The sequence below is a fragment of the Dendropsophus ebraccatus genome, chromosome 3 (assembly GCF_027789765.1).
Source record: "Dendropsophus ebraccatus isolate aDenEbr1 chromosome 3, aDenEbr1.pat, whole genome shotgun sequence".
Lineage (NCBI taxonomy): Eukaryota > Metazoa > Chordata > Amphibia > Anura > Hylidae > Dendropsophus > Dendropsophus ebraccatus.
The window spans coordinates 98,356,040-98,380,709 of NC_091456.1; the positions used below are offsets into that span (position 1 = coordinate 98,356,040).

General features: G+C 46.2%; 1 protein-coding gene across 1 annotated transcript in view; it reads right to left on the reverse strand.

The window, feature by feature from the left end:
• NR2F6 (nuclear receptor subfamily 2 group F member 6) overlaps positions 1-22,479 on the reverse strand; it is a 33,540-nt gene extending 11,061 nt beyond the window's left edge. The window contains exons 1-2 of the mRNA XM_069962319.1: positions 21,201-22,479; positions 2,111-2,205 (exon numbers count right to left, since the gene is read on the reverse strand). Coding sequence (XP_069818420.1) covers positions 2,111-2,205; positions 21,201-21,472 — 367 coding nt within the window. The 5' untranslated portion in view covers positions 21,473-22,479. The remainder of the gene's footprint in view (positions 1-2,110; positions 2,206-21,200) is intronic.
• Between the last annotated feature and the right edge of the window lie 2,191 nt (positions 22,480-24,670).

Sequence of the window (24,670 nt, forward strand, 5' to 3'; positions counted from 1 at the left end):
CAGGGGGGGTAAGTTGTTTCCTTCCCCCCGCTCCCTGGTGCTGCCCCCCTAAAAGGTGCTGTCCTAGGCACCAGACCACGGGTGGCTAGTGGTAAATAGAGCACTGTGTACACCCCACTGTTACTCCCTAGAGACATGGCATATACCCACTAGGGTACACACGCACACACAAAACCTAGGATACAAAGTAGGAAAACAACTGCTGTTTATAACAAACTGAAAAAAAAAGATATCTACCAAAGATATCTTGAATACTCAATGTAATGAAGTGATCACACTTCTCAGGGTGGCTAGAGTATAACTGGGGAAGTACTGAGCCATGTCAGCAGCTTCTAGCACAAACCTGCTAGTTTAGCAGTGAAACAGCAATGAAAAGACAGAGCCGGCGCTACTGCGCACGTCTGCCACTTCATTCTAACAATCAGCAGGGTCTCAGCACCTGGGCTGTGGAGTCGGTAAGCTGCAGCTCTGACTCCGACCCCTGAATTTTATCAGGACCGACTGACTCCTGCTCCTTTTTAAATGGCCAGTCAGATACCAGGGGAGCTATTTATCACCCTGGCTCAGCAGCTTCTCCCTAATGTCCTACATGATCCTGGGGCGACTTCTGAGGGAATAAAGGAATACTGTATATAAAGCAGATTCTCCTGTGTGTGCAGTGGATGCAGCCAGTCTCCAGCCTCCATGTCCTAAACTACTCACAACTAGACTAGAAGGAGCAGGTGGTTTTTTCCTGCTGACAATCTATGTTTCTAACTAAATACTCACAATACCCACAGAAACACTGCTAACATTGCCAGATCCCTGTAATATAGAGGTCAGCCATAGTAATATAGAGGGGGTCACACATAGTGATATAGAGAGGTCACACAGTGATATAGAGGGGTCACTGAGTGTGGGGGGCACACCATAGCGCACACATACAGCCATCGTACATGTGCGCGCACACACACACACACACACACACAGCCTGCAGCCATAGCACACACACACAGCCTGCTGCAGCCATAGCGCGCACACACAGCCTGCTGCAGCCATAGCACACACACACACAGCCTGCTGCAGCCATAGCACACACACACACAGCCTGCTACAGCCATAGCACACACACACACAGCCTGCTACAGCCATAGCACACACACACACAGCCTGCTGCAGCCATAGCGCACACACACAGCCTGCTACAGCCATAGCTCGCGCACACACACAGCCTGCTGCAGCCATAGCGTGCGCACACAGCCTGCTACAGCCATAGCACACACACAGCCTGCTGCAGCCATAGCGCACACACACAGCCTGCTACAGCCATAGCTCGCGCACACACACAGCCTGCTACAGCCATAGCTCGCGCACACACACAGCCTGCTACAGCCATAGCTCGCGCACACACACAGCCTGCTACAGCCATAGCTCGCGCACACACACAGCCTGCTGCAGCCATAGCGCGCGCACGCACACACACAGCCTGCTGCAGCCATAGCGCGCACACGCACACACAGCCTGCTGCAGCCATAGCACACACACACAGCCTGCTGCAGCCATAGCACACACACACAGCCTGCTGCAGCCATAGCACACACACACAGCCTGCTGCAGCCATAACACTCACACAGCCTGCTGCAGCCATAGCATACACACACACACAGCCTGCTGCAGCCATAGGACACTGAAGAAAAACACCACACTGAGGACAGAGGTTACTGCTATACTACTTATGTCTTCTCCTCCTCTATATTACACAGGATATCTTCATATTACACTGCTGCTAATATACAGTCATCCAGCATCCAGGGAGAGACCAGCACAGATCTCCCCCCACACAATGGATTTTTCCAGCTCAGAAACAAACTGCCAAATAGTGACAGACAACTTTTTCTCGACCACCCTTATCTAATAGGGCCAGTGTCCTATTAGAATGTTGTTCATAATTTTTTTTTAAAGCTGGAGTCGGAACATTTTTTCCGACACCAACTCCGACTTCAGCCAAAAGTAGTTCCGACTCCGACTCCACAGCCCTGCTCACCTAGACCAATACAATCCTCCTCTGACATGCCGCTATGACAAGTCAGAAGTTTGCTTAAGTGTTTGTTGAACTCCGTAAATACAGTACCTTCTTTCCTCATGCCCACACGGAAGCATTTCTTTAGTCGGCAGTACTGACACTGGTTGCGGTGATGTTGGTCGATTTGGCAGTCACGGTTTGACCTAAACACATATAGAAAAGAAAGGTCAATAAAACGTAGAAAACTTATCTGTTAACATATACTTTCCCAGGAAAAAATAAAATAATAGAATAAACCACTAATATACAAAACCAGTATACAGTAGATCCCATACAATCTACAAGCAAAGTCATAACGGGAAAACAGAGCAGCACGCATGTTAGACATACAGACTTCTCCCAGCTGTTGAGAGATAAATAAATTATTTTGTGGCTGATTAATAATTCATAGGTAATGCGTGGATAAAAATCTGCCCATTTCACACTGGGTCAGACTTTCCTAGCACCGATGCACAGGAGCTCAACCACACAATGCCTCTGTATTCAAGAGAAAATGGTTAAGTTATTCCTATGGCTGGGTTTCCACTAGTATTTTTCTTACTTGCTAACCAGATCAGTCTATATTTATTGAATGGATAAGCATAAACTGATAAGTAACAGACTGCAAAATGTTTTTTATTTATTTTATTTTTTTAATGCTCTATATGCATTTTGGCTTAAAAAAATGACTTTTGTACATCAGTTGCTTCAGTCAGCATCAGTTTTTGTTTTTTTTCTTTGGTTTCTCACTTGTTCTGCGCATGCTCAGTGAAAAAAAAAAAAGATTAAAACTGTTAACTTGCAAACTGATGCGTAGATCTATCCTCATTGACTATAATTAGAGATGAGCGAACCTCGAGCATGCTCGAGTCGATCCGAACCCAAACTTTCGACATTTGATTAGCGATGGCTGCTGAACTTGGATAAAGCCCTAAGGCTATCTGGAAAACATGGATATAGTCATTGGCTGTATCCATGTTTTCCAGATAACCTTAGAGCTTTATCCAAGTTCAGCAGCCCCCGCTAATCAAATACCGAATGTTCGGGTTCGGATCGACTTGAACCCGGTTCGCTCATCTCTAACTATAATGTAAAAAAGCAAAACAGAAGTGCACTTTCTTAGTGGTCAGTCTTTTTTTTAACAGATATAAAAAAGGTGCATGCAGGATTTGTTTCCGTTACAAAAAAAAAAAGGGATGGAAGACATGAAAACAGAGCACAACTATGACATACGGAACACAATAAAAAATACATAGAAATAAATGGGATGTTGGACAGATATGTTTATGTACTTTAAAAACGGAAAAGCTAAACAGAACTGTGGTGGAGGGAATAACGCCAGTGTGAACCCAGCCTAATACTTACAATAACTTACTAAGGCCTCATGCAGATAAACCTATCTGTCCATATTCCAGATGTAAAACATGGAAGTTCTGGGATTCTACACAAAGCTCACAGTACCCCTGATTTCCACTAGCAGAACCATGGGGAAGGTTTTGTTATAGATAGAATTAAGGACAATTACGATATATATTGTAATATGAGATGGGGTTTATAAATATTTCCCCCACAAATAGCAGAATTGTTCAAAAGACCATAAGTTTTATATAATATCCTCTATTTATGACTATAAGTCGTCCATAATGTGCTTTTTGGTAAAAGTTGTGCACTTTTTTTTTTTAAATATATATATATATATATATATATATATATATATATATATATATATATAAATGATGCAATCACAACAATGCAAAACAATGGTTTTTATATCTTGTTTTTTTTTATCCTCTGAGCTTTGCTTTTTCAAAAAAGCAGCATGGTCTAGATCAGGGGTGGGGAACCTTTTCCATGTCGAGGGCCGGTCGGGCCTTAATAAAATCATTCGAGGGCCGCACTCAATGTTATACCGTGTGCGGCAGTTAGTAGCGGGGGTTTGCAGCACCCGAACAAGGCAAAGTATTGTTCCCCTAATGCCCCTGCTATTGTAGTTAACCCTCTGTGATGCCCCTTGTACCTGATTTGAATCCTTAGTGATGCCCCTGGTAGCCTAGTTAACCCCCCAGCCATGTCCCTGGTGGCCTAGTTAACCCCCCCAGTCATGTCCCTGGTAGCCTAGTTAACTCCTCAGTCATGTCCCTGGTGGCCTAGTTAACACCTCAGTCATGTCCCTGGTAGCCTAGTTAACTCCTCAGTCATGTCCCTGGTGGCCTAGTTAACACCTCAGTCATGTCCCTGGTGGCCTAGTTAACTCCTCAGTCATGTCCCTCGTGGCCTAGTTAACTCCTCAGTCATGTCCCTGGTGGCCTAGTTAACCCCCCCAGTCATGTCCCTGGTAGCCTAGTTAACCCCCCAGTCATGTCCCTGGTAGCCTAGTTAACCCCTCAGTCATGTCCCTGGTGGCCTAGTTAACCCCCCAGTCATGTCCCTTGTGGCCTAGTTAACCCCCCAGTCATGTCCCTGGTAGCCTAGTTACCCCCCCCCCCCAGTCATGTCCCTGGTGGCCTAGTTAACCCCCAGTGTCTGCCCCAAATGAAAAAAATAAACATCCCACTCACCTTTCCCCCGCTCCCACGCTGTCCAGGTCCTCTTCTCCCTACTCTCTTCTGTGCCGGTCTTCTCCTGCAGGCGGCGCGCGATGAAATGACGTCATCGCGCGCGGCCCGCAGGAGTCAGAAGACGTGCGCCGCTCTGCACCGCGCTGGTGAGGCAGGAGCCGGCATACAACACATCTTCCTGTGTCTGTGCCAGCTCCTGCCTCACCAGCGCAGCGCACGTCACAGGAGGGCAGGAGTCAGAAGATGTGCACCGCTCTGAGGGGAAGGAGCCGGCACTCACAGCATCCTCCTGGCAGCTGTCACAGACACAGGAGGATGCCGTGTGTGTCGGCTCCTTCTCCTCCAGAGCATGTCACAGGGGAGCCGCGGGCCACATCCGGAGGTGTCGGGCCGGATGCGGCCCGCGGGCCGGAGGTTCCCCACCCCTGGTCTAGATACATCCTCCAGGTGTTTTCTCACAGGATATTAACGCCAAATGAAAAAATATTCAAAACTTTCTGATTAATAAAAATAATACTTTCACTTAAAAAAAAAATGTCTGGACAAAATGATTACGTAAAAACCTTATTATTTTTTATGTGAAAGCAAGCGCCGGACATTGTTAACAATGCCCATGCAGCCCTTGCTACACGATTGTCGAGCTGCGTAATAGGCTCAGTAAGCAAGCGCTGATCTAGGAGAACAAGTATTCTAAAACTAGCCATACACTAGAAATTTTAGATAACAAAAGATTTAGATTTCTTGAGCTAACTGTTGGAAACATTATGAAATGCAAAGGACCTTAAAAAAGGCACCTACTGAAGTCTACCAGCCTTGCTGGACTCTTTCTGCCCATCGTCAGGAGTAGATATGGATAATACTTACAGATGTGCCCCCTATTAACAGAAGTCTAGTAACAGTCAGAACAAAACAAGAACAGAAAATACATGGGGGAGAATTTATTAATGTCTACACCTTGACCCATATCAATCAAAATTTGTAGGCCTAAACAGTGAGCTATTGTCAATTTATGAGGCTGCAAAGAGGGGGGGGGGGGCAGATGTGACTGGATTTATCTTATTTTTAGGTTATTTAAAAAATTTTGTGAAATCACACATTAGATAACTTAACGCAGCATCAAATCTGCTGCGGATCCAGTACGCATGAATGTAGCCTCAGAGTACATTAACACATACTCTAGTAATTTCGACTATGTTTTGTCTTTTGTTACAAGCTAGAAGCACGAAAACAAGCAGAAGTAAAGCTAAAAACACACTGCACCAAACATACTGCAGACACTGTGTATGAATTTACCCTAAGGGTACGTTGACACTTAACGGATCCGCAGCGTATTTTCTGCTGCGGATCCGCAGCAGATTTCATTTAAATAACTGAACACAGCATCAAATCTGCACCATCAAATCTGCTGCGCATCTGCTGCAGATCTGCTGCGGATCCTGTAGGTGTGAACGCACCCTAAGGGTACGCTCACACTTACCGGATCCGCAGCTTATTTTCTGCTGCGGATCCGCAGCAGATTTCATTTAAATAACTGAACACAGCATCAAATCTGCTGCGGATCTGCTGCAGATCTGCTGCGGAGCCTGTAGAAGTGAACGCACCCTAAAACCGTTCTTCATTGGACAGATCCAGACTAAATTTGGTTAAACATCTTAACATGCAAATGGTCTTAAACATTGAATCTACATCCTGAAATTAAAAGGAATAATGTTCCAATCTTCTTATGATAAAAGCACGATATGTAACCAAGCCGGGAGCTCCAAAAGCCTAAAGGAGAAGTCCGGTGAAAATTTTTATTATAGTATTGTATTGCCTCCCACAAGTTATACAAATTACCAATATACACTTATTACAGGAAATGCACATAAAGAGCTTTTTTCCTGCACTTACTACGGCATCAAGGCGTCACTTCCTGCATAAAATGGTGATGTCACGACTCCCAGAGCTGTGCGGGCTGTGGCTGCTAGAGAAGATGATGGCAGGGGACACTGAGGGACACAGGGCACTGGAGGGACACTGAGCATCCCTCTGCCATCATCCTCTCCAGCAGCCACATCCTGCACAGCTCTGGGAGTCGGGTCGTGACATCACCATTTTATCAAGGAAGTGACGCCTTGATGCAGTAGTAAGTGCAGGGAAAAAAGCACTTTATGTGCATTTCCCGTAATGTTGATTGGTATAACTTCTGGGGGCAATACAATACTTTAATGAATATCTTCACCAGAATTCTCCTTTAAGTCTTCACGCAAGCTGAACGGCTGTATCAGTATAGTAGCACGAAGATTTTAACTTTCAGACCTTGATGTCAGATATCTGATGTAATTGTGGAAACGTGAATGTCCAAATTCTGACTGCCCTATTATTTTTTTCACTTGCATGTTGACTGTGAGCATTAGCTTAGATGCATGTGAGCTTTTTGCATACGTTGATTGTTAGCATGAGCTTTGCCTATGAAGTAATACTTTTCATGATGGGGTTAATCCATTCTTCCCTATGGGTAAAGGTAAACAGAACAAGAGAAGGGAAGGAGGGCTGGGTTATGTCTTAAACAAACACTGCAAAGGTCAAGAGTAATAACGCTGCTCTTAGCTGAGGCCAGGCCTACAAAGATCACACAGATAACTGTTGGGTTCAGGAGAAAAACTCTAGCCGAAAAGATTTGATAAATACAGCTTTTAATCTTAATTTATACCACTTTCCTTAAACTGAGAACTTCATCAGCACTTCACTATTAAAGTACATATTAAACAAATGCAGTGGTTAGAAAGCTGTCATAAAAGACACCTTTATCACGTTCTTCCCATCATCTGAAAGGCTGGCTCTAGCGGTGAGACTTTACCTGCTGTCAGAGAAAGGATAGAGAATGAAAATTTTAAAATCCCTAAAACCTTATCCTCCCTGGAAGATACAAAGATAGCACAGGTATCCCCCCTGAATTATACACCTATTCACAGATGGACTGGACATGGGGTGACAATAGATTTGTCAGCCCTCTATGTACCCTCATACAGTGCTGTATAATAGAGATATTCTACTCTAGTAGTAACAGTTCAACAGCTTCACCCTATGACATCCAATTGAAAACATTTCTTCATGCTTTCATATAAACTATGCAAAATACAGAGATACAAATAAGCCCCACAAAAGACTACTTCAGGGTGCGTTCACACCTACAGGATCAGCAGCAGATTTAATGCTGTGTTCAGTTATATAAATGAAATCTGCTGCAGAAAATCAGCTGCAGATCCTGTAGGTGTGAACACACCATTAATATACAAAAAAAAAATCTATTATGCTTTAACTATTAATTTCAAAAGTTTAAAAGTGTTCAAAAGTTTACTGTTTTTAAAGTAGGGCAGTAAAACCTGCCCTGGCCTACTGCAGGCAACATTCATAAAAGATTTTTTACAGTGTATAAATGCTCTGTTCTCTCCTACATTCTTTTTGTTTTTTTTATTTAGGTTATGTCTTGTGGTGTATGCCATTATGCAATGTCAATGGCTAACATATGTCACTGAATGTTCACACATATGCAAAAACAGCTATAGCTGATCAGTGTGCTGGTGTCTCACCCTGCGATGTCTATGTACCTGTAATGACAAAATAATGAAGGTTGCTTTTATCTGGGGAGTGCTCTGTCTACTCTACTTTTTACTGCTTTTAAATGTATTCTATGGTATAAAACATTTGCAGTCAACTTTCCTCATTTTGGTCTGTTTTAGACCAATATATCTTTTATGGGACAGATAAGTGCAGTTGTCTTAAGAGAACTTAAAGCGTAACTGTCATTTCAGGGTAATTTTTCTGAAAACATTAAATATCAACAGTACAAGCGATTTTAAGAAACTCTGTAATAGGTTTTATGTACTAAAAGAGTTTCCTTCTGGACTGAAAAAGCAATCTACCAGCCTCCCCCCTCACATCAAATGAAGCAGGATTTCTGTCTCCATTATGTGGCTATGGAGAGGGGAGGGGCTGTTAGGAGTGACTGAGCACGGAGGATTTCTGCAAAGCACAACACCCTGCAACCTTCTCTCAGTAAGTTCATAGATAAGCACTGACCTTTCTGACACCTGAATCCTGCGGTTTAGGTGCCCAGAGAGTCTACAAACAGCTGACCTTCATGTCTCCTCTTCCTGCTCCCTCATCTCCCTCGGCCCCTCCCCCCTTCATAAGCTTACAATGGAGAGAGCAGAACCCGTCTTCACTGGCTTCTCTGTAATGAAGACGTGTTTGCCTGATAAAAAGTCCGGGGGGTAGGCTGGGAGATTGCTTCTTGAGTACAGAAGGAGGCTTTTTTGGCGGATGAAACCTATTACAGAGTTTCTTAAAATCGCCTATACTACTGATTTCTGCAATAAAAAAAACATGACAGTTACGCTTTAACAAATCAATGTCTTTTTAAATCCCACAGCCATCTTGCATGCATCAGTATACACTTTTATATCGTTTTGACATATACCCACAGTGGTAAGCCTTAAAGTTGTATTTCCCCCAGGAGCAAAAAAAAATGAAATGCTCCCAAACCTAGCTGGTCTTACCAACCAAGCCCCCCTGAGTATTTTGAGCCGTCCCCCGTCTTTCTAGCTGCTGCCGTTCCAGAGTTACAAGTTTTTCTAAAAGATGGTCTATTATCAAGATAGGAAACTACATTTCCCATCATGCAATGCTTATGTCTGATGATTGTGTAGCAGAGCTGAGACGGTGATGGGGATATAGCAGAGCTGAGACGGTGATACGGATATAGCAGAGCTGAGACGGTGATACGGATATAGCAGAGCTGAGACGGTGATACGGATATAGCAGAGCTGAGACGGTGATACGGATATAGCAGAGCTGAGACGGTGATACGGATATAGCAGAGCTGAGACGGTGATACGGATATAGCAGAGCTGAGACGGTGATACGGATATAGCAGAGCTGAGACGGTGATACGGATATAGCAGAGCTGAGACGGTGATACGGATATAGCAGAGCTGAGACGGTGATACGGATATAGCAGAGCTGAGACGGTGATACGGATATAGCAGAGCTGAGACGGTGATACGGATATAGCAGAGCTGAGACGGTGATACGGATATAGCAGAGCTGAGACGGTGATACGGATATAGCAGAGCTGAGACGGTGATACGGATATAGCAGAGCTGAGACGGTGATACGGATATAGCAGAGCTGAGATGGTTATACGGATATAGCAGAGCTGAGATGGTGTTAAGGATGTAGCAGAGCTGAGTTGGTGTTGGGGATGTAGCAGAGCTGAGTTGGTGTTGGGGATGTAGCAGAGCTAAGTTGGTGTTGGGGATGTAGCAGAGCTAAGTTGGTGTTGGGGATGTAGCAGAGCTAAGTTGGTGTTCAAGATGTAGCCTGCGGCATTGCCCGACCCCCAACCCCCCCACCCCCACCTGCGGCTATCACCATCCCGGTCTCACCCGTGGCAGCATGTTACTCCCCCCGCCCCCGGTCTCACCCGCGGGACGTTCCTACCCCCCGTCTCACCCGCGGCAGCACCCGACACCCCCCCCCCCCCCACCGCGTCTCACCTGCGGCCATCACCACCCCTGTCTCACCCATGGTCCCCCCCCCACCTCTCACCAGCGGCAGCACCCGACCCCCCCACCCCGTCTCACGGGCGGCCATCACCACCCTGGCCTCACCCATGGCACACGTTCCCCCCCCCCCCCTCTCACCCGCGGTAGCACCATCCCAGTCTCCCTGATCTTCCGAGGCCTCCCGCAGCTCAGTGATGCTACTGAGCTGCGGGAGGCCTCGGAAGAGCAGGGAGACTAGGCTGGTGCTACCGCGGGTGGGGGGGGAGGGGGGGGAGGAACGTGTGCCATGGGTGAGGCCGGGGTGGTGATGGCCGCCCGTGAGACGGGGTGGGGGGGGGGGGGGGGGTCGGGTGCTGCCGCGGGTGTATGATGAGAGCGGGCAGCGGGGAATGCCCACAGGTGACACCGGGGGGGTGGGGGGTTGTGGAAAATGGGTGCCGCGGGTGAGGAAGGGGGGTGCCGCGGGTGATCGCAGGGGGGGTTGCCGCGGGTGAGCGCTGTCCGTGTGAGCGCAGTCAGGGGGAACAGTGCAGGGGAGCGCTGGGGCTGGAGGCACACGGTGCGGGTGACGGGGGTGGCTGCTGTTAGAGAGGGAGACAGTTACAGCTGCACTGATCACTATCTCCCTCTCTAACATCAGCCATCCCTGTCAGTGTCCTCCTCCTCTTCAGATTGGCTGGGTTAGAAGTGCTAACCCGGCCCATTGAAGAGAGGGAGGACACGTGATGCCGTCTCGGAGGGTGCGGGCCAGGAGCAGGGAGCGTGTCGGAGTGGACTTAGATTTGATGATTCTATCTGTTTGGTGGGGGTGAATGCATTTGGACAACAGCAAAACTGTGCAGAATTCGTAATAAATTGATATTGGAAAGATGGAAAGCTACGGGTGGGCAATGTATTAATGCAAAAATAATTTTGGGGGGAATACCCCTTTAAGGCCGTATTAGATGGAACGATTTTAAGGAGGAAGCTAGCGACAACCTGTCAGGTCAGCACTCTCTTCCTGCCTCATTCCCTGCTCACTGCCGTCGCCGTCATTATTGTGATTTTTCAACATGTTGTAAGACCGCGATCAGCCGACATCGTGCATGTCGGCAAATTATGGTGTTTTACCATGAGCTATTACACTAAATGATTATCATCTGGAAAAGCCAGTAATTGGCCAAGTACGGCCAATAATTGCCTGGTATAATAGGGCCCTTAGGCTATGTTAACACAACAATTTTTCGCCAATATTTTTGGACAGTTGCATTTTCTCTTGATAACACCATCTGTCCAAAAATATGGCTGAAAAACGATGTTGTGTGAACATAGCCTTAATATGCAGGGAATCTGCGCCCATTTAGCTGTTGCTCAGACCTTAGGGTGCCCTTATAGGGGTACTACGGCCTGGAGGCATTTTTAAGCTATGGCCGGGGAGGGGGTGGTTATAGACGGCGGCGGTCACTTACCTCCCCCATTCCAGTGCCGGGTCCCGGATCGTGCCACCCCGTACACCCTTCCCGCGGCCGCTTCCTGGTGTGAGCTGCGGCATGAAACGTGACGTCTCAAGGCAGCTCAGCCATTCAGCGGCCATAGTGGAGTCCTGCCTCGGCAGCTGAATGGCTCAGCTGTCTTGAGACGTCACGTCTCATGCCGCAGCTCACACCAGGAAGTGGCTGCGGGACGGGTGTACGGGGCGGTGCGATCCGGGACCCGGCGCTGGAACAGGGGAGGTAAGTGACCGCCGCCATCTATAACCCCCCCCCTCCCCGGCCATAGCTTAACCCTTTAAGGACGGGGCCCATTTTCGTTTTTTCCTCCTTGTGTTATAAAGGCCATAGCACTTGCATTTTTCCACCTAGAAACCCACATGAGCCCTTATTTTTTGCGACACTAATTGTACTTTGCAGTGACAGGCTGAATTTTTGCATTTGGTACACTACGAAACCAGAAAAAAATTCAATGTGTGGTGAAATTGAAAATAAAAAAACGCATTTCTTTTATTTGGGGGAACTGTGTTTTTACGCCATTCGCCCTGGGGTAAAACTGACTTGTTATGCATGTTCCTCAAGTCGTTACGATTAAAACGATATGTAACATGTATAACTTATATTGTATCTGATGGCCTATAAAAAATTCAAACCATTGTTAACAAATATACGTTCCTTAAAATTGCTCTATTCCCAGGCTTATAACGCTTTTATTCTTGGGTCTATGGGGCTGTGTCATTTTTTGCGCCATGAGGTGTTCTTCCTATTGGTACCTTGATTGCGCATATACGACTTTTTGATCGCTTTTTATTACATTTTTTCTGGATTTGATGCGACCAAAAATGCACAATTTTGCACTTTGGGATTTTCTTGCGCTTACGCCGTTTACCATGCGAGATCAGGAATGTGATTAATTAATAGTTCGGGCGATTGCGCGCGGCGATACCAAACATGTTTGTTTATTCATTTATTTATATTTATAAAATGGGAAAAGGGGGGTGATTTGGACTTTTATTAGGGGAGGGGATTTTTTATTAATAAAAAAAACATTTTTACTTTTACTGTAACTAGAAGTCCCCCTGGGGGACTTGTATATAGACAGCACTGATCTCTCATAGACATATATACACAGCAAAGATCGATGAGATCGGTCATAAATTGCTATGGCCTGCTGCAGGCCACAGCAATCTATTGCCGAGCCGGGATCAGCGTCATTCCGACACAGAGGCCCGGGCCAGCAAGAGGAACGGATCTCCCTCCCGCGATCGCATCGCGGGGGGGAGATCCGTCCCACTAGACACCAGGGACGTGAGGTCTGAAGCCTCTAAGTGCAGCTGTCAGGTTGGACAGCTGCACTTAGAGGCTTAATTAGGCGGCGCGGCAACGGGCCCGCGCCGGCTAATAGAGGCACTGCCCGGCTGCACATGTCAGCCGGGATCAGCGCCGTTCAGAGCGGGGTCCCTGCGGGACTTCGCTCTGAACACCCCCCGCGGCACCATGACGTATCAGATACGTCATGGGTCGCTAAGGGGTTAATTAATAGTTCGGGCGATTATGCACACGGCGATACCAAACATGTTTATTTATTTATTTGTTTACTTTTATTTAACCCCTTAACGACATAGGGCATATATTTACGCCCTGATGCCGGTAAGGACGTTCAGAGCGGGGCCGCGCGGCGACCCTGCTCTGAACCGCCACGGTCCCGGGTGCCGCTTGTAGCCCGGGACCGCAGGTATTAGCAGGCACGGTCCGATCGCCGTGCCCGCTAATACAGTAATCAGATGCAGCTGTCAAACATGACAGCTGCATCCGATTACCGGACGCAGCGTCATCCCTGGGGTCTAGCGGGGAGATCGCTCCTCCGGGATGTTATCCCGGAGGAGCGATCTCCGTAACTGAAGCCGGCCGGGGACCGCTCCAAGATGACGCTGTCTCCGACTCGGCACTCGTGCCTATTCCGGTGCCTCTCTCATGGATCTCTGCAGCGTATCTATGCTGCAGAGATCTCTATGAGAGATCAATGCACTTATACTAGAAGTCCCCCAGGGGGGCTTCTAGTATAAGTGTAAAAGTAAAAAAAAAAGTATTATAAGTAAAAATCCCCCTCCCCTAATAAAAGTCAGAATCACCCCCCTTTTCCCAGGTTATAAATAAAAGTAAATAAATAAACAAACATGTTTGCTATCGCCGCGTGCGTAATTGCCCGAACTATTAATCACGTTCCTGATCTCGCATGGTAAACGGCGTCAGCGCCCAAAAATCCCAAAGTGCAAAATTGCGCATTTTTGGTCGCATCAAATCCAGAAAAATTGTAATAAAAACCGATCAAAAAGTCGTATATGCGCAATCAAGGTACCGATAGAAAGATCACATCATGGCGCAAAAAATGACACCTCACACAGCCCCATAGACCCAAGAATAAAAGCGCTATAAGCCTGGGAATGGAGCGGTTTTAAGTGACGTATATTTGTTGACAATGGTTTGAATTTTTTACAGGCCATCAGATACAATATAAGTTATACATGTTATATATCGTTTTAATCGTAACGACTTGAGGAACATATATAACAAGTCAGTTTTACCCCAGGGCGAATGGCGTAAAAACACATTTCCCCGAAATAAACAAAATGCCTTTTTTTTTTCAATTTCACCACACATTTATTTTTTTTCTGGATTCGCAGTGTACTTTATGCAAAAATTCAGCCTGTCATTGCAAAGTACAATTAGTGACGCAAAAAATAAGGGCTCATGTGGGTTTTTTAAGTTGAAAAATGCAAATGCTATGGCCTTTTAAGCACAAGGAGGAAAAAACGAAAACGCAAAAATCTAAATTGGCTCTGTCCTTAAGGGGTTAAAACCTGGGAAAAGGGGGGTGATTCAGACTTTTATTAGGGGAGGGGGCTTTTTACTATAAACAACACTTTTTTTTTTTTCACTTATACTAGAAGCCCCCCTAGGGGACTTCTAGTATATATACTTTATATATATATATATATATATATATAAAATATATATATATATATATATATATATATATATATATACACACACTTTGCAAACTGGTCAACTGGTCAAGTAGGTGACGTAAACTTTAACAGTGCATTGTAGGAGGAAGGGTCAGAACACTGGTAAAGACAGCTGCATCATTTCTCTGTAACAGAAGCCCATGGGATTTATGTATAGCATAATCTGGTAGAGCTCTGTAAAAGTAGAGCCACTTTTTTTTTTTGGTTTATAACTTGAGAAACAACTGAACTGCTTTCAAAATGATGAACAAATCCTTTCCCATCTGAATATCTATGTTAATATGAAAAAGAACACAGATACCACCCCCAATGTTCAGCTTGTGAGCCACAGAGTCTAACTGATATATGCAAGATGACAAATTTTTGCTTCACTCACTGCACAATTACAACTATGACAAATTTAAAGGCCATATTACCCACCCCAAACTATGCAGTAAGCAAGCGCTGATCTGCTAAACTGCATGCGGCCAGGGCTGCACGAACGTCGCTAGCAACGTCCAACGGCTCTTTCCTGCAATCAGCCGTCGGCTATGCATCTCTTTATAAACAGAAAGATGTGCGGCTACTGGTGGATTATTTTTCAATATGTTGAATGACAACAATCAGCTGACAAGGGAGATATCTGCCCAATTCGACAGATAATCTCTCCAAGTAATAGGATCTTCAACTGGAGCCTTCACAAGGCAGTATCAGCCTGTTTGGCTCATGATCATTTTGTGTGAGAGCCCTTAAACACATATATTTGATCATTGAAAAAATATAGAGAAATTCCTGTTTTGGAAGGGATTTGCCTCCTCTATTGACCTGGTGTGGGAACCTGGTCCCCTCACTCCCTTAGTTGGTACCCTCTCAAAGTCTCTTCATGTCCACCTCTGGGATTAAGTGACTGGCAGAAATTAGGGGTGAGGGGGGAGACCCTCACAGGTATGTGGCTTCAGTACTTTCAATTGAGAGGTATGCTAAGATCCATGGCACCGGTAGAGGTCCTCACAGCCTCTCTGACTACATTTAAACAACTGTATCGTCTGAGGCTCCTACTCATAAGATCTCGGTGGTGTATGGCATTCTTATATCCGAGGGGTCGGTGGACATACCTTTGAGCTTCCAGGAAGCATGGCAGAAGGAGTTGGGCCATGAAGTCTCTTTAGAGGGGTGGATCAAAGCCCTAACACTTACACACAAGCTCTCTATAGCGAGTAAGGTACAAGAACTTAATTAAAGATCCTTACACGGTGGTATTGGACACCTAAACAGCTCCAAAAATGTTCCCTTCAACTTCTAACATGTGCTGGACGTGCGAGCTGTGGGTTCCATGCTTCATACATGGTGGTCTTGTCCCCTTACTGCACCATTGTGGAAGGATGTCCATGCTCTGTATACCTCCATCACTTCGCTAACCATTGCATTGACCCCTGAAATGTTGCTCCTTTCTATCTTACCAGGGCCCATAACTAAAATAAAAGAAGGACTCTTGGGTTACGTCATAATACCCACTAAACAGGTCATTCCTAGATTGTGGAAATCCACTACATCTCAGTCCTGGGCTGGTGGGTGGACGCCTTGAACTTCCTGATGAGAATTGAAGAGATGAGATCAGAGGAACTCAACACTAATGGGAAGCTCTTGTGCATCTAGGATAACTTATAAAACTATGCCCACCTTCTTAGCATGTGTGTCCGGTACCGATACCCCAATAGCGGCCACAACCAGCTTACAATACTTCTCTTTGTTCAAATAAGATACTTTCCCCCCTCTTACACTCCCAGCCCCTACCCTTCCCTTCACTAGTTCCCTGGTTTATACTGGTAAAATCATTAGCGAATTATTCTTTATTAAAGGGGTTGGCCACTTTATAGTAAAATTGCTAAGTGTACAGTATTAGTAAGTGTACTCCCTGTATATACTGACAGCAGCTCCCTGTGTACCTCATAGAGCTAATATCAGACTCCCCTCCTCCAGGCTGGGCTGCCCTGCTCTGTGGTGTTTTGGTCCATAAGATTGCTGACATGGAGGAGCATGTGACCAGGCCCCACCCCCCAGTGTCCACCACTGAGCCTGTATATGTCTATGGAGGACACAGGGGACAGGGCCTGGTCACATGCTCCTCCATGTCAGCCATTTTGTGGACTGAAACAAAACAGAGCAGGGCAGCACAGCCTGGTGAAGAGGAGTCTGATTTTAGCTCTATGAGGTACACAGGGAGCTGCTGTCAGTATATACAGTGAGTACACTTACTGATACCTTGTACTGACCTATTTTACTATAAAGTGGCCAACCCCTTTAACTATGTGGCCTATCATTTTGTTGCCTTTAACCATACAATATACTTGTTTCTCTGCAAAGGCTATGTCTCTTGTGCTTTTCACTTGAAAGTAGACCAAGAAAATGTTTTTACACCACACAACCGAGTTGATACTTTATTTTACATTTATATTTTGAACTATAATATATAGAGATAACTCAGACTGTGGACAGTTATGTCTTTTATCAATAATAAAAATGTTACTTTTAGAAACAATCATTGAATCTCTGAATGATCTGTACATGTATATAGGGATTCCAGTTTTACTGTTACCAATAAGCTAAACAAATACAATACATATGTATTTCCATGGAATCCAAGGATTTCCGTCATACGATTTGCTCCATCGTGGGCTGGTTATCACACCTATGTCATTACTTTGCATTTGATGGTGTGCTGCAAAGGTAAATGTTTGGTAGCGGCATGGTTACTTTACTTTCATGTACATTGTTTTGCATCTACCCCATTACTGGTCTCCATAACAACCTGAAAAAAGTAGGGGAAATGCATTGGGAGGTGCATGACCTGCAGGGAACTAACCATAGATATTGCATGATAATTTGGTATAATCAACATGAAGTTTTGTACTGTACTTTTGTACTCTAGTTAAATGATCACTGCATTGTGTATACTGGTCCACATCTATCATCTCTGCTTGAAAGAGGTGTGAATACATGTACCAGATTAGTGTACAGTATCTGATGTTAGTGATTATTATTCCCCCTAGCTACTGCCTAGTGCATGGGATCAATCCTTCTGGTGACATTGATGGTCCGTTGACAGACGCTGGAATTGATTTTACCATTTTGTGTCTTGCGCAAAAAACTTTTAATGCATAAAATATTAAAGGTTATATTTTAACAGTACAATCCGGTGACATGTTTAAAAAGCATGTACCAAAATATTGAATTATCGGGTATTAATGATTTTCAGTGATAGCATAGTAGAGCTTCAATGTATAACCTCTCTAAGCCAGGATGGCTGTCTATCAACAACCTCATGTATAGTAAGAATCTTTCAACCATCCTCAACCTCGTGTCAGACACTTCTGAGATATTTAACTTTGTTTTTACATTTTCACACTGGCCCAGATTTACCAATCCACATGAAACCAAACTGTCTAGGTTTTGCTCATTGCAACCAATCACAGCTCAGCTTTCATATGTTAATGAGCTCTGGTAAAATGAAAGCTAAGCTCTGATTGGTTGCTATGGGCAAAACCAGGCAGTTTGGTTACAGGCAGGTTGATAAATCTAGGCCAATGTTGTCAAAGTCAGGTAAGAACAGCATGTTTATTAACTTGAACCAAAGGATAGCAAGATATTAAAAAAAATGTTTCCATCGCTGAGTGCCCCTTTCAAGCTTACCTGTTATTTCAGGTGACTTATCAATATAAGCTGTCCTGTGTAAGTACATGAGGAGCAGCACTATATATGGCCATTTACTGTGTATATGGCACTTTTAAAGAGTACCTTGCCATTATAAATAACTTGACATGTCATCAGGCATGTCCAAAGTTATTGATCACAGTGGGTGCCACTCCTGAGACCCACTGCGATACTAAGATATTGCAGAGGAGAGAGAACAGCGGCAGTGAGATCCACTCCCAGGCCGCTCGCTAATTCTGACACTTCAGCCTTATAGACTAAGGGCCCTATTCCACTGGACGATTATCGTTCAAATTATCGTTAAATCGTTCAAATCTAAATGATAATCATTAGGTTGAAATGCAGTTAACGATTAACGACCGAACGAGAAATCGTTGATCGCTTTATAAGACCTGGACCTATTTTTATCGTTGCTCGCTCGCAAAACATTCGCATTGAATAAGACGTCGTTCGGTTGTTCGCAGTAGATACGAACGCAATAGCGAAGAAAAACGGTCACAAATACGATCATAAGTAACGATTATCGTTCCATGGAAAAGAGTGAACATTTCAGGTCTTTCGCAATAGCGGTCGTTTGGGATCGTTAACGATTATGCAAACGATAATCGTCCGGTGGAATAGGGCCCTAAGACGTGCTGTGATCGATAGCTTTTGACATGCCTGGTGACAGAGTAGGACCATCTCTCTGAAGGCACCTTGGTATGGTGAAATGACACATTCTGTTTGATCAAATAGTTTGCAAAGAACCTCATTTAAGAAAAAATAAAAAATCTTTAAGGGTAGCTTCACACGTACTGGATCCACAGCAGATTTCACACTGCGAGTTTGCAGCAAAATCCACTACGGATCCAGTACTGTGAAGCTGAATGGGTCCCATACACACAACGGACCCGGCCCCTTCAACCCCCCCCCACCGCCGGCAGCCCCGAGCATTACCTGCTCGGCACCTCGACTGTGTGAGGCTCCCGATTCTTCTCACGCCTCATCAGCCAATCAGTGCTGCTGTGCACTGATTGGCTGATGAGGAGCAAGAGGAGCCGGGAGCCTCACACACAGCCGCGGCGCCGAGCAGGTAATGTATGCTCGGTGCCGGGTTGCAGGCTGCGGCAAGGGAGTTAAAAGGGGCCGGGTCCCAAACATGCAGCTGCAAATTCAGAGCATGAAATCCGTCGCGGATCTGGTACTTGTGAAGCTACCCTACAACAGGTTTTCGTCATGTGTACAGTAAGTCTTGGCACTTGCAGGTTGCTGTTGCACTTTCCTGTTTTCCTGCTTTCCTATCCTGTCCATGCTTAGTGATAGGTCAAAAGGTATTTATAATGACAGGTACTGTATTTGTGTGTAAGACTACTTTTTAACCGATGAACATCTCAAAAGTCAGGGGTTGTCTTATACACCAGGCGCTGAAAAACTTCAGAATTGTACTGGAGAATCTGTGGTCGCCGCATGCAGTGGTGGGGGGGGGGGGGGGGGGTCAAAACGGCTGCATCCAGCAACCATATGAAGGGCAGAGCAAGCTGCTCGCGGAAGGGGTATGGAGAAAGGGATATGGTCGCTGTGCCCAGAAAAACACATCTTTCACCTGTCTGGCTCGCCCTTGTATTCTACTGGTATGACTGCACCTCCTTCTCTGCCTCTCAGATCTCGCTGCTGTCTGGTGTTTTTTTATTCATTTTTATTTGGTGTGTGTTGGAAGAGGGGTAGTCTTATATGGCAAGTATATCCTAAACTCTAAACTTAAAGGGAACCAATCTGCACGACTGTGCCGATATGGTTGCCGGAATCATAGTATAGAGCTACTGTGCAGCTTGCGGCACGTGGCTTTAGTAAGGAGAAAAAGTGGTTTTATTCTGCCGCGCGAGGCTGAGAGAGGGGTGGAAACTAGTCTTCTGGGCGGGGAGCCACGTGACTAGCCACCGCTCTCTGCCTGTTGACGCGCAGTGCAGGGATGATTGACAGGCAGACAGGCCACTAAATCATCCCCACACTGCGTGCTGATAGGCAGAGAATAATGGTATGTCCAGAATTGACCCTTATAAAAACATTTCCAAAGAAATCAATCATATACCCTACAAACATCAACTCTGAGGCAGCCAGAAACTATGATAATAGTATCAACAAATGTATACGAAACCAGAAAATCGCCGTCAGAAGACAAAATTTACAAGGATTCCCTTATATTGCCCCTTCTGACCTTCTAGCTAAAATAAGGTATTGGAGGTCCACTGGACACATTCTACTAGATGTAGTGTTGAGCGGCCCTGCCAAACCAACCTGAGGCTGTTTCCATGTTTTGTGGACTCCCTAGGGTGGCATCCAACGCCAAGTGTTGGGGTTCAGAGAATGATGCCGAACCCAAACAGTTTGATAAGTCCACCCAACACTACTCAGATGCCTTCACATCGATGCTGGTCTAGTCTTAGCGCCTGTGCAAATAATCAGATGTTGTTGTAATGAAGAATTCCTTTAAGCAATTGTATTTTAGCAGCTCTGCATTCTATAAAGGTACGTGTCCACATATCGGCCCTTGTGCATCTGCATTCTGCACCCATCAACACCACCTCTGACCATGTCATTCTTCTAAACAATTATACACCTAGTATAGTCACTTCACCTGGCACACAGTTTCATAGGTTGTAGAGTAGTCTGTATCTAGATATACAATACACAGCTTAAAAACAGAGTAGTGGATTAGCGACCATCCTTCATTGGGCCTTCACTTTTCACGTGACATGTTGACATCATCACATCCATCCTGGAATATCCAACATCACACTGGAACTTATTGTGGACAAACACATTCTACTGCAGAACTAATCTAGACAGATTGATCATTCCCATGGGGCAGCCATCCTGGTACTCACCTGCACGTGTAACTAAGATTTCTGCGAACGCTCCTCTTGAAGAAGCTCTTGCACCCCTCACAGGTGAAGACGCCATAGTGCTTGCCGCTGGATTTGTCGCCACACACTACACAATCCACCTGGATGCCGGGCCGCTCCTCATCCCCCTGCTCTGGGTCACTCATACCTCCAGGGGGTGAGGCCTCATCCTCCTCTGAGTTTCGGGGGTATCCTTTCCCCATCCCATTAGTGTCCCCATTGGGGTCTCCCCAGCCCCCAGACACCATGGCCATAACAGCACCAAAGGCAACAAAAGTTATGAAAAGAACAGAACACTGTAGTCAATAGTCCTTGCCAGTGGTAGGAATTATGCCATAGCCAGAGCAGAATGCCAGGCAGAGGGCAGAGTCTGGGGGAGCAGAATGTCGGGCAGAGGGCAGAGTCTGGGAGAGCTGGATGCCGGGCAGAGTCTGGGAGAGCTGGATGCCAGGCAGAGGGCAGAGTCTGGGAGAGCTGGATGCCAGGCAGAGGGCAGAGTCTGGGAGAGCTGGATGCCAGGCAGAGGGCAGAGTCTGGGAGAGCTGGATGCCAGGCAAAGGGCAGAGTCTGGGGGAGCAGAATGCCAGGTAGAGGGCAGTCTGGGCGAGCTGGAGGTCAGGCAGCAGCAGCACCTTGTGTCCTCCTTGTTTGGACTGCCTGGGAGACGGAACAGGACAGACCGGTTGAGTGGGACCTTACAGGATGGAATGAGATCCAGCAGCCCTGAGGGATGTTGGGGCTATGACAGAGCTGCCGCACAGCCGTGCTATGGCGGGTCGGAGCGCCCGGAGTCTAGTGTGAACAGTCACTGAGGAGAAGTTTTGTGGCGCCGGCAGTGAGTGCGCCCGGCTCGGGAGCCCGGTGTAGGGCGGCAGCTGAGCGCCCGGATGTGCCGGACTGTGCGGGGGCTACAACGTGCGGGGCACGGAGTTCAGCGCCGCGGGTAGTGGACGAGGTGTAACGGGGTCCTACCGAGCCCGCTGGCTCAAGGAATATCTCCAAGCAGAGACCGTAGTCTACGAGCCGCTTCAGGAGTGTGTGAGACCCCCCGCGGGGTGCAGTTACCCGGCCAAGCGCCTGCCTGTGCGCCCCATGCCCGGTGTCCGGTCCGGAGTGCGGCCGAAGGGAGCGGGTAGGGCGGAGAGTTGGGGCCCCTCCTACCATGTGACACCCGGGAGGAGGGTCCTGGGGAGAGGAGGGGTCCGGCATCCGGGCGGTAGGGGGGGAGCTCGGGTATGCGGCGGAGAAGCAAACAGGAGCTCACAGGTGCCTGGTACCTCAGCGGGCCGTAAGGCGAGGATGCCTCCCCATGTGCACAGCCTCTGAGGAGAGCCACATACAACACATGAAGGGGCATGAGACGGCCATACAGGGGCAATGCTGTAGGAGGTGGTAAGGATGATGCCAGTCACACCGGGCTCTGCTGCTGGAGGATGACCAGAGGAATCAGAGGACATGACTGGAGTGTTATAAAGGGCCCAGGATAGTCAGGAGGCCATGTTAGACGCTGTTCACTTCACCTCTACATCACTTTGAAATGTCCGTTTGGTTTATGTCTGTCCGGTTTTATAGTCTATGGGACTGGAGTCCCTTGTGTCCACCAGAGGTAGTTACCTTTGGGGCCCACCAGCTGTGGTTACTCTTGTGCCCATACTTCTACCTAGGGCTCACTGTTCAGCCCCCATATGTCTTTGTAACAACATTAACCATGTGGTTAACACATGCTGATTTCTGTAATTTGAAGCAGCAGACTTTTCACCATTACCGCCTTACTGTTACTGACCAACTCCACCATACCGAGACCAATAGTACACATTTAACCCCTTCCCTCCCGGGCTAATTTTCATTTTTTGCATTTTTGTTTCTTCCTCCTCGTGTTTAAAAGAACATAGCGCTTTCATTTTTCACCTAGAGATCCAAATGAACCCTTATTTTTTGCGGCACTAATTGTACTTTACAGTGACAGACTTAATTTTTGCATAAAATATGCTGGAAAACTGGAAAAAGTTATATGCACGGTGACATTGAAAATAAAACTTAATACTTTTTATTTGAGGTGGTTTTGTGTTTACGCTGTTCGCACAATGATAGGCTAAAAGCAGAAAAATGAAAACCTTTTTTTAAAAAAATGAAATGTTCCTTAAAATTGCTTTATTACCATCCTTATAACCAGGGCTGTGGAATCGGTAATGCGCAGCTCCGACTCCTGAATTTTATCAGGACCGACTCCTGCCCCATCATAAATGGCCCGTCATATACCAGGGAAGTTATTTATTCACACTGGCTCAGCAGCTTCTCCCTAATGTCCTACATGATCCTGGGGCGACTTCTGAGTGAATAAAGGAATACTGTATATAAAGCAGATTCTCCTGTGTGCAGTGGATGCAGCCAGTCTCCAGCCTCCATGTCCTGAACTACTCACAACTAGACTAGATGGAGCAGTTGGTCTTTTCCTGCTGACAGTCTTCTATGTTTCTGACTAAATATTCACCATACTTAAAGAAACACTGCTAACAATGCCAGATCCCTGTAATATAGAGGTCAGCCATAGTGATATAGAAGGTCACTGTGGGGGCACGCAATAGCACGCACACACACAGCCTGCTGCAGCCATAGCATACACACCCACACAGCCTGCTGTAGCCTTAGCACACACACAGCTTGCTGCAGCTATAGCGCAGACCACACACACACACACTCGGCCTGCTGCGGCCATAGCACACATAACACAGCCTGCTGCAACCATAGTGCACACACACACACAGCTTGCTGCAGCCATAGCACACATACACACAGCCTGCTGCAGCCATAGCACACACACACAGCCTGCTGCAGCCATAGCACACACACACAGCTTGCTGCAGCCATAGCACACATACACACAGCCTGCTGCAGCCATAGCACACACACAGCCTGCTGCAGTCATAGCACACACACAACCTACTGCAGCCATAGCACGCGCACACACACACACAGCTGCAGCCATAGAACACTGAAGAAAAACACAATCTTCTCCCAGAGAGAAAACACCACACTGAGGACAGAGGTTACTGCTACACTACTTTTGCCTCCTCCTCCTCTATATTACACAGGATATCTTCATATTACACTGCTGCTCATATACAGTCATCCAGCATCCAGGAAGAGAACAGCACAGATCCCCCCCCCCCCCCCCCCCCACACACACACACAATGGACTCTTTGTTTCTAGGAACGTCATTTTGCGGCAAGGGGTTAATGGTTGATTTTTTTTTTTTTTTCAAATAAATTTTGAGAATTCAACAGTTCTAGCAAAATCTACAATACAGAAATGTTTTTTTGTATTACATAACAGAAATGCAGTATCTTTCCTTTATACTTTTATTTACTGTTGGATCCACTTTTGTGCTTCACCCAAATAGAGACAATGTTACATATGGTTTGCAGTGTAAATCTGCCTCAGTTCAGTTAAC